Genomic DNA, 14,259 nt, shown 5'->3' with positions numbered 1-14,259 from the left:
GAGTACCTCCGGAGCTCTGACAGAGTGACCATCGGGTTCTTGGTCTCCTCCCTGACTAAGGCCCTTCTCCCCTGATCGCTCAGTTTAGATGGCCGGCCAGCTTTATGAAGAGTCCTGGTGGTTTCGAACTTCTTACTCTTATGGATGATGGAGGCCACTGTGCTCATTGGGACCTTCAAAGCAGCAGAAATTTTTCTGTAACCTTCCCCAGATTTGTGCCTCGAGACAATCCTGCCTCAGAGGTCTAGAGACAATTCCTTTGACTTCATGCTTGGTTTGTGCTCTGACATGAACTGTCAACTGTGGGACCTTATATAGACAGGTGTGTGCCTTTCCAAATCATGTCCAACCAACTGAATTTACCACAGGTAACTCCAATTAAGCTGCAGAAACATCTCAAGGAAGATCAGGGGAAACAGGATGCACCTGAGCTCAATTTTGAGCTTCATGGCAAAGGCTGTGAATACTTATGTACATGTGCTTTCTCAATTTTTTTATTTTTAATAAATTTGCAAAAATCTCAAGTAAACTTTTTTCACGTTGTCATTAAGGGGTGTTGTGTGTAGAATTCTGAGGAAAAAAACTTAATTTAATCCATTTTGGAATAAGGCTGTAACATAACAAAATGTGGAGAAAGTGCTGAGCTGTGAATACTTTCCGGATGCACTGTGTGTATATATATATATATATATATATATATATATATATATATATATATATATATATATATATATATACATACACATATATTGTGGCACCTGGCTGGGGTTCATACCCGGCCGAGACGCCCAGGAAGACAGGAGGAGGGCTCGTGCCTCCTCCAGACCACGAGGGGACGACTGCCCTGGTTGTATTGTTGTATTGGGGGCCACGGGTACAGGGCTTGGAAGCTCAACCCTGTAGGGGCCCGTGGTCACCGCCAAGGGGCATCCCCATGTCTGGAGGACCCTGGACCCCAGCACTTCTGCCACACCAGGAAGTCCTGGGGGGAAGAAGAGAGGGGACACCCGGAGTGCTTCCAAGGAGACAGCCGGCACTTCCGCTACACTGGGGCGTGTCCGTGGAAGATTGCCGGTGCACACCTGGAGCACATCCGGGTGGAGATAAAAGGGGCCGCCTCCATTCATTTGAGGCTGGAGTCGGGTGGAAGAAGGATGAGGTCAGAGAAGAGAGAGAAGGAGGCGGTCCGAAGAAGTGGCATAATGTGGAACGAGCCCAGGACACAAACAGGCAGACATGTTGTAGTCACCACCACACATTTATTTACACAGTCCTATTTACAATTCTTGTGCCACAAACCCCAATCTCCCCCAAAGTCCAGGCCAACCACACTATGCTAAGTCACTTAAACTTACAGTTTCTTTTATTTTCTCATATTGTGCACGCAGCTCCACTGTCTTATTTATCCATTGTCTTTTGTCTTCAGGCAGAACTTCAAGGTAAAGCTGTAAACAGTAAAGAACAAATTAAAGCCTGATAATTTATGTATAAAAAAATTCTGCAGAATCTTTAATATCATTTATTAAAGTGTAACCATCAAGATCTACTTGTTTATGGCCTATTATTCTAGTCTTACAATTTCTAAATTTTCATAAATAAATCATCAATTATATGAATTAAAAGCCAAAGTTATCAGATAAGCCATTATGAGATAACCCATTATGTACAGAAAATGAATAGCATAACATACAACACAGTACTTGAAAGTATTTGAAATGCTTTTAAGCACATCTATGCATTCAAAAAAGATTATAAAGCACTACTCATGGTGAGTGCCTGTTCACATTTTTTGGAGCTCTTTCTGGAATTCCCTTTGATTGCTGGCCATGAAACTCCTTGAGTCCCAATAAATGTACACTAAATCTTGCCTTCTTTTCAAACAGCATTCTCACGGTGGCATACACGTAATTCTCTACACTTATTTTATCCGTACCTTCTTAATGTTCTGCACATTGAATTTAACTATTTGCAATTAAACACACAAATTATTTTGTTTCTTGTAGACATACATATTTAAAAATGATTAATAGTGGTCACAGTAAAAGAATTAAATAACACACAATATCTATTATGTATAAGGCTTACATGCATAATTTAAAAAAAAAATAAAACTTGTTCACTTTTTTCAGACAAAAGATTGCAAATGCTAATGAAGTAACACAGTAAGTTGGCCTTTGAAATGTACCGTTCTAATATTCATTTTAGATTTTGAGAGTTATTGAGGCTGCATTAAATTAAGTCACTGTGTCATATAAAAATAGAATTATTTACATGTGTATATATGAATGTATATTATATATATATATATATATATATATATATATATATATACACACTGTACATAGACAGTATATGAAGTAATTTAAATAGAAAGGCACTTACTGTTAACAAGAAATATATTGTTTTACAATTAAAACAAAACACATGCATTAAAATTAGTCCAGCATTTTAATGCCATGACATTTCAGTGCCAATACAATAAATCTATTGCAAAGGCTTGTCAAACATTGAAGTTTACTTTTAATTCAATCTGAGTATAAACAAGGTAACTCATTTAAACAAAAAAAAAAACACATTAAAAAACAATACTTTTAGATGCAGGGACACAAAAACAAAAATAAGGAGCTGAAAAAGGAAGCAAAGTAAGAAAATTTCAAAGCTCTAAATTAAGAAAATTTCAAAGCTCTAAATTTTGTAGCTAGTCCTAAACATTCTTTCATGAACTCTTGAGAACATAGTGAAGATTTCCTTTAAGGGTGGTTCTCAATCAATTGATTGTTTCTTATACACCTTTATGTCTTATAAAATTATTAGGGAATGAAGCTTCTTATAACCTACATTTCACAGTATGTTCAGTTGTAGGGCCCTATGATTTTCGCAAAGCAGAAAACACAGACGGAATCATGGAATTAACACATAAAAACGGATCTCAGATTTAAAAACAGAAATGTGTGGAATTTAGAGACTGAAGGGGTGACTGTTACAAAACTTCCCAATAAATTAACGATTGAACAATCTGTAGTTCTGTCACACAGATACTATTCTATAGTTTGTTGTTTTTCAAGCGAACGCAATTCTTCGTAGAGATCCAGTCGTGCCTCTGTTTGTGTGCATTATTCCTATACGTTTGTTCGTTAAAGGAACATGAATTAGCTTGCTGCATGAGACAGAAATGTCGAAGTGAGCAGTATCAGATACCCTAACTACGTAAAAAAAAATATGAAACACAAGCTTAACTGCAAAATTGAGGGCACAATAATATCCGTGCAACTTTTACAAATCTGGACAACAATGTTTCTGCAAGTTTTGCCAGCATACCATAGACTGGACATGAAAAGAATGACCACGTCAAATCTAAAATCCATCTCAAGAACAAGGAGAAATCAGGATGAAAAAGTGTCCCCCTTCAGGTAACAATAGAGGAAATAACAAAATTGTTAGATGCAAAATACCAGTTTGTGGAGGACTTTGTGGCCATGCGAGTCAGGCATACCGTTGGAAAAAAAATGATGAAGATGCGTCCTTTCTTTATTAAGCATTGTAAACAAGGAGGTCCACTGCCAGAAAATGAGAGCAGTCTTCGTTAAACTCATTTGCCCCTTGTTTTTGTTCGTGGCAATAAAATTTATATTGTAGTTGATGAAACCACTGATAGCTGAGACCACATAGGCACACACTGGTTGTTAACTTGTTCATTTTTAAAAATTAACAACTATGTTTATGGATTTAATAAATGTTTTGCCTCGTGGTGACGAGGCATGCGAGGTCCACATTTGACTCTTCCGTTGTAAACTCAGCACCTACAAACCTGGGCAGAACAGCAGGCTTCTCCTCAGATGCAACGAGCCGTTAAAAGTGGGGCTCTTTCTTTTCCTCTGTTTAATTCCCAGTTTTAGTGTCTTGCAGAGTAGTTTGCTTTTGCTTTGTAATTAATTATTTTAAGAGATGCTGTAGATGAAGCTACAGATGTAATAATGCATGTTTTCAATCCGTAAACATTTAAGGTTTAAGAATCATTAGAAATAATGTACATAATTACAATTACAGATACTGAAGACCAGTACTTTTTGGCAGATGTTATCTTTATGGAGAGCTGCAACTTTTCCACCTTTTCACAGGCAGCACTTCAGTCCCGTCAACAGCAACCAGCTGAATCTTAATGACATTTTAGCAGTGGCTACAGACAATGCACCATACTGTCTGAAAGCAAACCAGGAAGTTTTTAAAGGGGTTATGCCTAACTGTGTACATTCAACCTGCTTGTGTCATGTCATCAGTTTGGTGGGAGAGACCTGGCACCACTATAAATACTTTAGTGAGGCTACATCACTAGTGGGAAACGTCTGTCTTCTTCAAGAAGGCTGCCAATAACCCCCGAGGCAGGAAACACCAGGTGGAATAGCTGGTTCAAATCAGAAGGGTACCTCATTGAATATATTCACCTCTACAAAAAGTTCTTTCTGGCCGAAAACACATCAGCTCAGGCTGTAAAAATTTCCTACACCCTAAAAGTGAAGTTAACCTTCATCTCAGAAGGATGCATAAAACTAGAAACAGCTCTTACAATTATGGAGGGCACTCACTGTCCTCCTGGAGTCTCAGCATACAGCATCGTGGAGGATCTGGGCTCCTACCTGATGAATGGAACTGCAAAATAAGGTTCAGTTGTGCTATTGTGCAGTTTCATTAAAAGGAATGTAAAGTGCCATTTTATCATTGTTTGTTTTGTTGTAGCTGTTGCTACTTACAGAAAAAAAAAAACATAAAAACCTAAAAATCCAAATCAAGGAAAAATAAAACGGTGAAAACCGAAAATCAAAAAAAAATAAAACAGAATTTGTGAAAAAATAAAACAGATTCCATAGGGCCCTACAGTTGCAGAAATGTGATGTTGGCAGCCTGTCTCCTAAATTCCTCCTTAAGTGTTATAGAGATAATAAGGCTCATTGAAAACACACCACTTAGAGGGCTTGTAAACTTTACTTTTTGTATGGAACAATGACTGCAATCTTTCTTTAGAGTGGTTAGAAGCTTGATAAAATTGAGAAAATTCATTAGTACATTATCAACTTCCAGAGCAAGTCAGTCAATACAGCTGGGTTTGAAAACAAGTGAAAAAAGAAAAAAAAAAGACAGATTGTAGAACCTGTCATACTTGTAAACCCTTCACACTGGCACTGACTCTTTCAGGCAGCACGATATTGGCTGTTTGAAAAACAAGTAAGCATGTGATACTTTGGAAATGTTAAAAGTATATTGTAATGTCATCAAGTCTGACATCTCTTCTGACTAGAACATCAGCTTTAGAAGAGCTGCTTTAGATATTCAAAATTATTCTAGCAGTACTGATTGTGATGTGTAAAAGGCAACTCTCTGAAATGTGGAGTCCTGCTTCAGGCAGCAAGTTACATAAAATGTTACAGACAGGAATGTGGTGTATTTGGAGACCAGAAGCTGGGGTAGCAGTACGCTTTATAACCGGAACATATGCAGGCCAACTCATTGAGAATAAAACAAAACACCTACAGAATATCAAATTTACTCCTATGGGGATGAACAGCGTCTGTTACCATTGTTTGACTGAATTTTGTGTTTGCTGCCATTGCTGATTAACTCCAGTCACACATGTGCACATGGGAGGCAGCTAAAGGGCTTGAGTAAAGGCAATTCTGAGGCATGACGGGATGTGGCAGAGTGCACTGACTCTTTTTCTCCCTTGCCTGCAGACCATTCAAGATAGATTCCACCTGATCCTCTTGACGTTACTTCCGGGACCAAGCCAATGAAAGAAGACCTTGCCGGCTCCAGCCCCTGTGATGTCACGTCCAGGCTCGAACCAATGGCTGAAGAACATAAGCCCGATCCCTATGACCTTACTTCCTGTCTTCCCCTTAAACACACACAGCTGCAAACTGAACAGTCAGATCTCTTGTAATAAGGACTTACGAAAACATTTGTAGCTAACAAGTCATTCAGTCAATTGATACGTATTTACTTAAACTTTTGTAAAAAAATATCAAGTTAAGATGTGAAGGTCTCAAAAGCACTACTATGCATGTCATTGCTCTCTTATTCCACATATCTGTTGATCTCTGCATGAAGAAACAGTTTTTAACATGACAGCAAAAATTACCATTACCCAAGGCCAACAGTGTTTGACAACCTTGTTTCTTTTTTTTGGTTTTTGAGTATTGTCTAAGTTACAGCCATTGTTATGGGGATGAAAATAAGGGTTACAACAGAGAAAATTTTATGGGTGCACAGGAAGTCCCATGCTTTTCAGTTTCTAGACCAAAATTCCCAACAGCAGAAAAAGATGACTAATTCCACTTGGCCTACAGACTATAAAAGTGCATTCCCCTGCTGTTCTGTCCATCTCATGTCTGGAAATAACTTCTTCCCTGTGGAAGAATGAACCGGTACAGATCTAAAAACACTATCACCCCAAATGAAAAACCTACACAATGAATTGCACCCCAAAACACCTGTATCTTTCTTGTATTATTTTTTAGACTGTGTAAATATTTCACTGTATCACACTATGAATACCCATTCACTCATTCCCTGGAAGTTTCCTTTGGCTGAAAATTGCATCTGAGCATTAACAACCAGAAACATACTTCTTTTCTAATATATTATTAAACTATATATAGTTCTTTTTTGTTTTAATTAATCTTTAGCTGCATTACCACAAAAGGTAGGTAATAGAATACATTTAAAAATATTTGATATCTCTTGCCCTCGGTGTAACTTCAGCACCTTTCCTCTGTATCCGTGTGTTTGAATCTCTGTTGCCCGGTGCTGCCTCTTTTGTGTGCATCCTTGTGAAGTCTGATTCTCAGACTATCATTTTCAGGTTCCTGGTTCACGTCCTTTGCGCTTTTATACTTCACATCTATGAGAGTGACTTTCAATGACATCTCTAAAACCAAACTGACTGGAAACACACACAAAGGCTTTAACATTTTATTAAGTCATACATTAAACAGCTTCACGGCTTAGTAGTGTTTAATAAAGTGAATTGTGCCTATTTATGCTATAATAGTGTTAACATTTTTTTACAACAGCATTCGCTGTTAAAGGTGTCCAAATGAAAACTTTTTTTAATTAAAAGCACAAAAAATGCTACAGCATAAACTATACTAATAATAAAACAAGTAAAGGAATCAGCAGTAATCCCGTGCAAGAACTGAAAGTCAAAACTATAATGGTGAATTTTTAGATCTGAGTTTTTTTCATTTGCTACTTTACCTTCTCTAAATGTAAAACATCAACAGCCTTAGATATTTCTAAATCTAACAGCCTCACACAGTTGTTTGCACCCAGAATTCTTTACAGTGTTTCATAATACTGCAAATAAAATTACATACATTAGGGCATATTGTTTAACTGTTGATGGCAAGTGCTATTTTGGTAAAAATATAAAGTAAAACATAACAAAAAGGTGCTTACAGTATATGTTATAATCTTTTAAATTATTTCCATTTCATTAAAATTGTTTTTAAAATAATGAAATGCCAAATAAATGATCAATATGAGATATAATAGACTATACAGTTAGCAGCTACACAGGCAATATGCATTGCATTAAGTTATTACATTAACAGTTTCTGTTTTATATAGTATTGAAAAAATAGATAAAGATGCTGTGCATTCTTATACTAGACAAGCATAAATGGATTTATCTTAGTTTAAATGTAAAGTCCTATGGTCAGCACGGATGTAATGAGCACATCTTTCCCCATCAAATATTGTATTTATTACTAAGATTACCATATAGTGCATTTGAGGCAAATCAAAACATTGGCTCAAATCTGTATCAGAATTGAAATAAGGTGATACTAATTTCTCTAGACATGTATGCATAGATCAAGTTTTACTTTATATAGTGCCAAGCACACAAACAAAACATTTTTGAAATACATATTGAGTAAAAGAGTTTGTCTGGCTGGCAAGTGGCAAAGAGGCAGAAATAGTACACATAAGGCAAAAGAAAGGAGAAGTGCCAACCATAGCCACAAAAAGAATCTGAACCTCAAACTAGCATATGGTGAATTTCTCTGCATGCCAGCGTAGATAAAAGGAGACAGCTGAATGAAAGCTCTCTTGGTGCAAAAGGTGCCCCAAGTTAGTGAAAGGGCACTAGAAATACACAGAAAGAGAGAGAGTGGGAGAGAACATGAGGGACTGGTGGGAATCAAGCAGACGGTCTCCCCCTGGATTGACAGGTGGCAGCACATTATCCCAAATGGCATATGAGGAATCCTGTTGCCTAAAACAGACACCAGTCTGCCTGGAAGCTGCCATGGAGCATTTTTTCTACAGTATACTCAGCACAATCCTGGAAATGACTGGTGTCAACTGTGACACTGCTAGTCAGTCTGCTACCAAGTCTTGATTCAGGAGATGCATTAGTAGAACCTTCATAGACAAGGAAGAAGACAGGCCAGAAGAGGGTGTGTAATGAAAAAAGAATGCAGCAGAAGGGGAAAAGAAGTGTGCTATGTAGTAGCATCAACAGATGAAATAAAGCAGAGATTAACATCAAAACCTTCAGAAATACAGGTCCATTGGGGAAGTGGGAATATCTTATGTTCACTCCCTTGGTTCATCCCTACTTATTATGTTTTTTGTAAGGTCATTTTTTACATTTACTTTAGACTCTACTGTACTGAATAATGAGTTGTGAAACATCTAGGTGTTATTTCCCTTAATTAAACATAAAAGACATAACAAGTGTAAAAATGATGTGTAGGATTCTGAAATCTGCTAGTTTATGACCCAGGAAAATATGACAAGAATGATAAATTAGTGGACCAAATTGGCAAATTTATGATTTAAACTATTCCATATATTTTTCATCTGAAACAATTCTTGATTCAAATAATAAAGATACCATAATGTTTTTGGTTAATACGAAATAACTATAATGTGTTAATGCAAACACATTAGACAGTCAAAGAACACTAGTTTATGTTTATTCAAAGCAGTAATCATTTAACAGTTAAAGCACAGTAAATAGGATTTATTTCTTGGTAATAATCTAGCAAGTTGCTTTAGAATACCATAATATAATTAGCAACATGAAAGAAAGACCACAGAAACTATTAATGACTGGAAGCTTTGCTCTGCCCCCTAAAAAGTTTCATATTTTCTATTTTCTTCCCCAGTTGACAACGAGTCACATAACATACTGTAATTGAATGAAAAACTTTTCCATTTGTGTACACTCCATACTCTTCACTGAGACCAGCTGGAATCATATGAAAGCAGGAATGCATTATTAAGTGTAAACTCATTAGGTGCCAAAAGCCCTTGTTACTTTATTCAGATAAATTAGAAGCCTTTAGTAGCATATTTTCTGAATGGTAAAGGAAGAAGAGATGGAGGCTGAGGAAAGTAAGTAACTTCAAGGGAATGAAAAGGTCTCTGCTGCCGTGCATTCTGGTCGTTGTGCCCTTGAACAAAACCTTGGAACCTGTGTGTTCTCTGTGATTGCCAACAGGTCTGCAGAGGATATTCTATATTTGTGAAAGATCATTTTAATTACTCGATGATTTATGCGCCATCTGTGAGGGAGTATGATTTCTCACTTCGGAATAACTATATTTTAAATTAATGCAATTTCAAGTTAAAAAAAATCAGATTAAACTTAAATCTTTTGGAGCTTGTGTTTCACACATCTGGTTGATTAGAATTTTTTTTATTATTATTATTTTTGTTCCAGTGGAGACTCCTCACAGAGTATAAGCACATCAGTAAATCTTTTCAGAGAAACTTCAGCTTTAATATTCGGTGCCTTTTCATTTGTTATGCATCATTATCAATAATTTGAAAAGCAAACAATGGATGTGTGCCACAATTACACTAAAATGTAATGCTCCTGCATTTCTACTCATCACTTCAGAATGTCATGTGTCAAGTTCTAATAAGCTTTACTATAAGGAAAAATATGCACAATCAAAGAAGAAATCACAGTGGCTAATAAAAAACAAGAAATGAAACATAATATCAATTTAAAACCATATGACTACAATCCAAACTGTATTTAAATTACTGATCTATTTATTAATGATTAACAGGTTTAGGACAATTAAAAAAGTGCAACAGAACAATTTCCTGCATCTACACTGTATATCGTATAAACATACATACATAGATACTTTTTACAAAGTAGCCATCCAGCCGACCAAAATTAATCACTGATTTGTTGAATTTTTGAATTTGCAGCTGTAGTCTACTATGTCAGTGTGAGCCCATTTTTTATAACTACCAGGAAATGAAGAGAATTTTAACTCTGAAGAGTCTGCTTCCATGTGTGACCGCAGAAACAAGGGGATGAATGAACAAATTGATGGTTCTCTAGTATGTAATCGGTAAGCTGACACAAAGAAAGGACCAGATGGGTCTCATTCACATGTAAGCAGCTGCCTCTGACCTTGCACGATCCACATAAAAGAATGGAGAATGTTTATTTTATTCTTTCATGTTCTCACAAATCTGACAAACTATTTATTCCTATAAAAATATAGTTATACCTCTGGAATAAGTATTACTATTAAGGCTACCATTTCATTTTATTCTGAGAAAAATTAAACAAGTGAACGATTGAAATGTTTCAATACTGATAAGACCTGTTTTGAAAATTGCAGTTTTAAAATGGAGTTGGAACAAGGAGACAAGAAGTGTAAAGAATAAAAAATAAATAAATTAAAAGGCTCTCAATATCTATTATTCAAGGAAAAAAGCATACTCTGCAATATAAGCCTAAAACAGAGTAGAAAAGGAAATTCCAGAGCATAATCCAGTTCCCTCTTTGGCACCACTGCTACCACAACACCACTGTTTCACTAAAGCTAGTATAACTACAGATCACTAACTTAGATCAAACTACAATAAACTCAAAAAAAACCTACAGACCTTTACTTAAATATGTTCAGCATAAATTTAAATACCTTGTTGCCATATATAATCTAATTAATGGGACTGTTAAAAATATGAGTTATATCCTAAAGTGTATGTAAAATCAGAACAAACAGCACATTATGATGAACACATTAAAAGTCAACATATGGTAATACACACAAACAGAAGATACAGTACATAATTACATGCTGAAATATGTGTGTAACTTTAAACCTATATTGCAATGTATTTGCTTTTATTCAAAATGACACTAGCAATGGCAAAATCTCAAAAAATAAAAAGGAAACTTTTATACTTCATTTAAAAGCAATTTATTAATATAGCACCATAAATAACCAATACATACAATACATACATCCGTACAAAAAAGCTGAACACCTCCACCTACAGTTCTCTGGGCCTACACCAGAGACGATGTTTTCTGATTGGTACTATTTGCGACATAAAATGATTTCTTCAAAACGTCACATATATTTGTCTCTTTCTTTTTTTAAAATGTGCGTTGTAGCACGCAGCAACTGGCCACCTGCATGTTCTTGCGCACACTGAATAAGACAGAGCTATATGTAATCATCAGATTCAAATGTTAACAGTTAACAGTTATATAGCACGGAATGGAAATCAGCAGTTCTTAGCATTGCACCACGCAAGCTGTCATATCAACCGCCTACTGTAACTTGGTTTCTTTTTTCTTCGGTTATAGTCTTGAATAAAAGTGCACTTGTTTTGTTATACTTCTACATCAACATATGTTCCTGTGTTTGAGCTACATGGTCATGTTCAAAAAATACATGTATAATGCCACAAAAAGTGCATGCAGACACTTCAGTTCGCAAGCATTGGTACGACAGTGCAGTCACAAGTACACTGCAGAGCTATAGCGTGTCTTTATGTGAAAACAGCAGTGTCAGATAAGGAGTGTCTGATGATTGCATATAGCGCTGAAGTTAATTCTTTACTATGCTTTCCTCTGCATGTCCTGGAGTACAAAAGAAACGGCATACAGCAACATGTGGAGACTGGCAAGATTGTTTGAAAAAAAAAACACGTGGTTGTATGTATCGTGATACACTTCAGAGCTATAGCGCGTCTTTATGTGAAAACAGCAGTGTCAGGTGGGGGTGGGGGGAGTTGGGGTTTTGGTAGGGAAGGATCCTGAACGCGACAGAGAATGAAAAGTGAATTTAAAAAAAACAAAAAAACAAAGCTAACCTTTGCAAATATCATAAATTACACCAGCTATTACAGACTGAAATCAAATGTATCTTTTTAATCCAAAATAGTAAAAATAAGAACACTTCACTTCTCAAAAGGGAGTCATGCAGGATCAAACTCGTGACCTTCTGACTGCCAGTCAGCAACTGATACTGTTGCGCCACGGCGGAAGTCATAGTAAATGAGTGTTAATGTCGCACACTAAGGCGGCTTTTTTTGGAGGCGGCTTTTTTTTTTTTTTTCCTTTTGTGAAAGTGTTTCTTTGATATTTGGACTTCAGGCTTCATACATTATATAGTTTATGCCTATATTTTGTCATTTGTTACTAGAATATAAAAAACGTTTCTGTTTTAAAAATGTGTTTACACAGATTACTGTAGAAACACAACACACATGAAATGCGTGTGTTCCAAATAACGACTTATTATTTCCACTCTAAAACTGCACTTCACTCCCAGATAATCAATCAAGGCATGAGCTGGGAGACGTTCGTTTACATACTAAGTCGGTAGGGGGATGGAATAGCCGGCTGCTTGCAGCATGTCTTTATCAGTACATTTAGATGACAAAAGACGCTGGCGGAGAGGTGAGAACGGTTTTAAGAAGCGATTTAAGGTGGGCCGGATCTACGAGTTTTTTCGTAGGCTCCGGTAATTCTAGTGTTAAATGAAATGAAAAGATATTAGGAGTATATTTACTTATTTGGCTGACACCTTTATCCAAGGCGACTCACAACATTTCTAATACAATTGCTTATGTTTCTTTTGATTTTCCAATTGGAGCACAGGCAGGTCAAGTGACTTGCTCGGGTTCACACAGTGTCAGTAACAGGATTTGAACCCACAACGTTTGTAATAATCAACTGGAAGGATTCAGGCCTCCTACAGAATTCACCTTATTTATTATGTGTCTTTAGGACACTATATGCAAAAAAGCAAAATTAGAAGAACAAATATAACAGTTATTCAGTTAACTGGGATTCCAAGGTAAATTTGTAAGATGTTTTTTGTGTATAATTCATATTGATTTAAGTATTAATAATAATAATAGAATCAATAATTCAATATTAATATTCAATATTAATGTTACTAAACTCCCTATGATACACAGCATTATATTTAGTGTTGTTCATGTCATTCACATGTGAATGCTGAGAGCCGAGAATTATGCCATCTCCTCCCAACATTTAACATTTGGTAATCTGGCCCTCAAGAGAAAGCAGCTGAAGATCTCCAACAGCAAGCACATAACATTTACTTATGCTGGTTTATTGTCTCTTATTCTAATTTAAAGCTTTGTGTTTTCAGCATTTATCTTTATTTAGTCTTTGATGCTGTTATTATTTGTTTCCAATGTTGCGTATGTGTTCTTTTTCAATTATTGTACTCTGAGCATGGGAAAGGTACTACATAAATAAAATGTATTATTATTATCTTTGAGCAAAAGTAGAAAGAAAATTTTATTCTCAAGTAGAAATATTCTCAAAACATACTTCAGTATAGTAACAAAGCATTTGACTCCATGGAAATAAACAAAAACAACCACAGTAATTGTATTTGTTCTGCTTTATCCAGAATTCCAAAATAATTTCTGAATTGCATGGTAAATTCAAACCAATCTGTATATTTTCTAATTGTGTTTGGTCTTGTACAGAGTCACAGAGATCTAGTGCTACTCCAGCAGTACAGAGGAATCAGCCTTGAATGGGATGTAATCTGTTAAAGTTTCAGTTGTGCACATACTTCCTTTATTGAACAAGAAGTACATTTAGCTAAGTCAAATAAATGCATTTTAATGCAGACTTTAAACTCATAATGGATATACCAGCCAATCAACTCAAGTTTCTAATTTTCTTCAGTGTAAATTATTTTTTGTATACATTTTAACTGAGCTTTTGAAGAAAAAAATGTGATGCTGCTTTGACAGTATTGTTTTTTCCTCTCTTTTTGATTTTTCTAGTCATTTCTTTTCCCTACTAAACAGTAAACAAGGTAGATAAATTAAAGGTCTGAGCCAGTAAAATTGCTACGGGGTTGAAAATGGAGGGAAAGAAGGAAGGCACATTCCTAACAATTGCATTTGGTAATGAGGTGTTAGTCTATTCAGTGCCAATTAGTC

The 14,259-nt window shown here is 35.9% G+C and overlaps 1 protein-coding gene across 5 annotated transcripts in view; it reads right to left on the bottom strand.

The window, feature by feature from the left end:
• tbc1d5 (TBC1 domain family, member 5) overlaps positions 1-14,259 on the bottom strand; it is a 637,433-nt gene that overhangs the window by 217,649 nt on the left and 405,525 nt on the right. For all 5 annotated transcript variants that reach the window (XM_028818192.2, XM_028818195.2, XM_051935905.1 and 2 more), the window contains one exon: positions 1,356-1,445. In XM_028818192.2, coding sequence (XP_028674025.1) covers positions 1,356-1,445 — 90 coding nt within the window. The remainder of the gene's footprint in view (positions 1-1,355; positions 1,446-14,259) is intronic.

This window comes from Erpetoichthys calabaricus, chromosome 13 (genome assembly GCF_900747795.2).
Source record: "Erpetoichthys calabaricus chromosome 13, fErpCal1.3, whole genome shotgun sequence".
NCBI lineage: Eukaryota > Metazoa > Chordata > Cladistia > Polypteriformes > Polypteridae > Erpetoichthys > Erpetoichthys calabaricus.
Note: the sequence above shows the minus strand (reverse complement) of the source record. Positions and strands in the feature narration are given on the sequence as shown.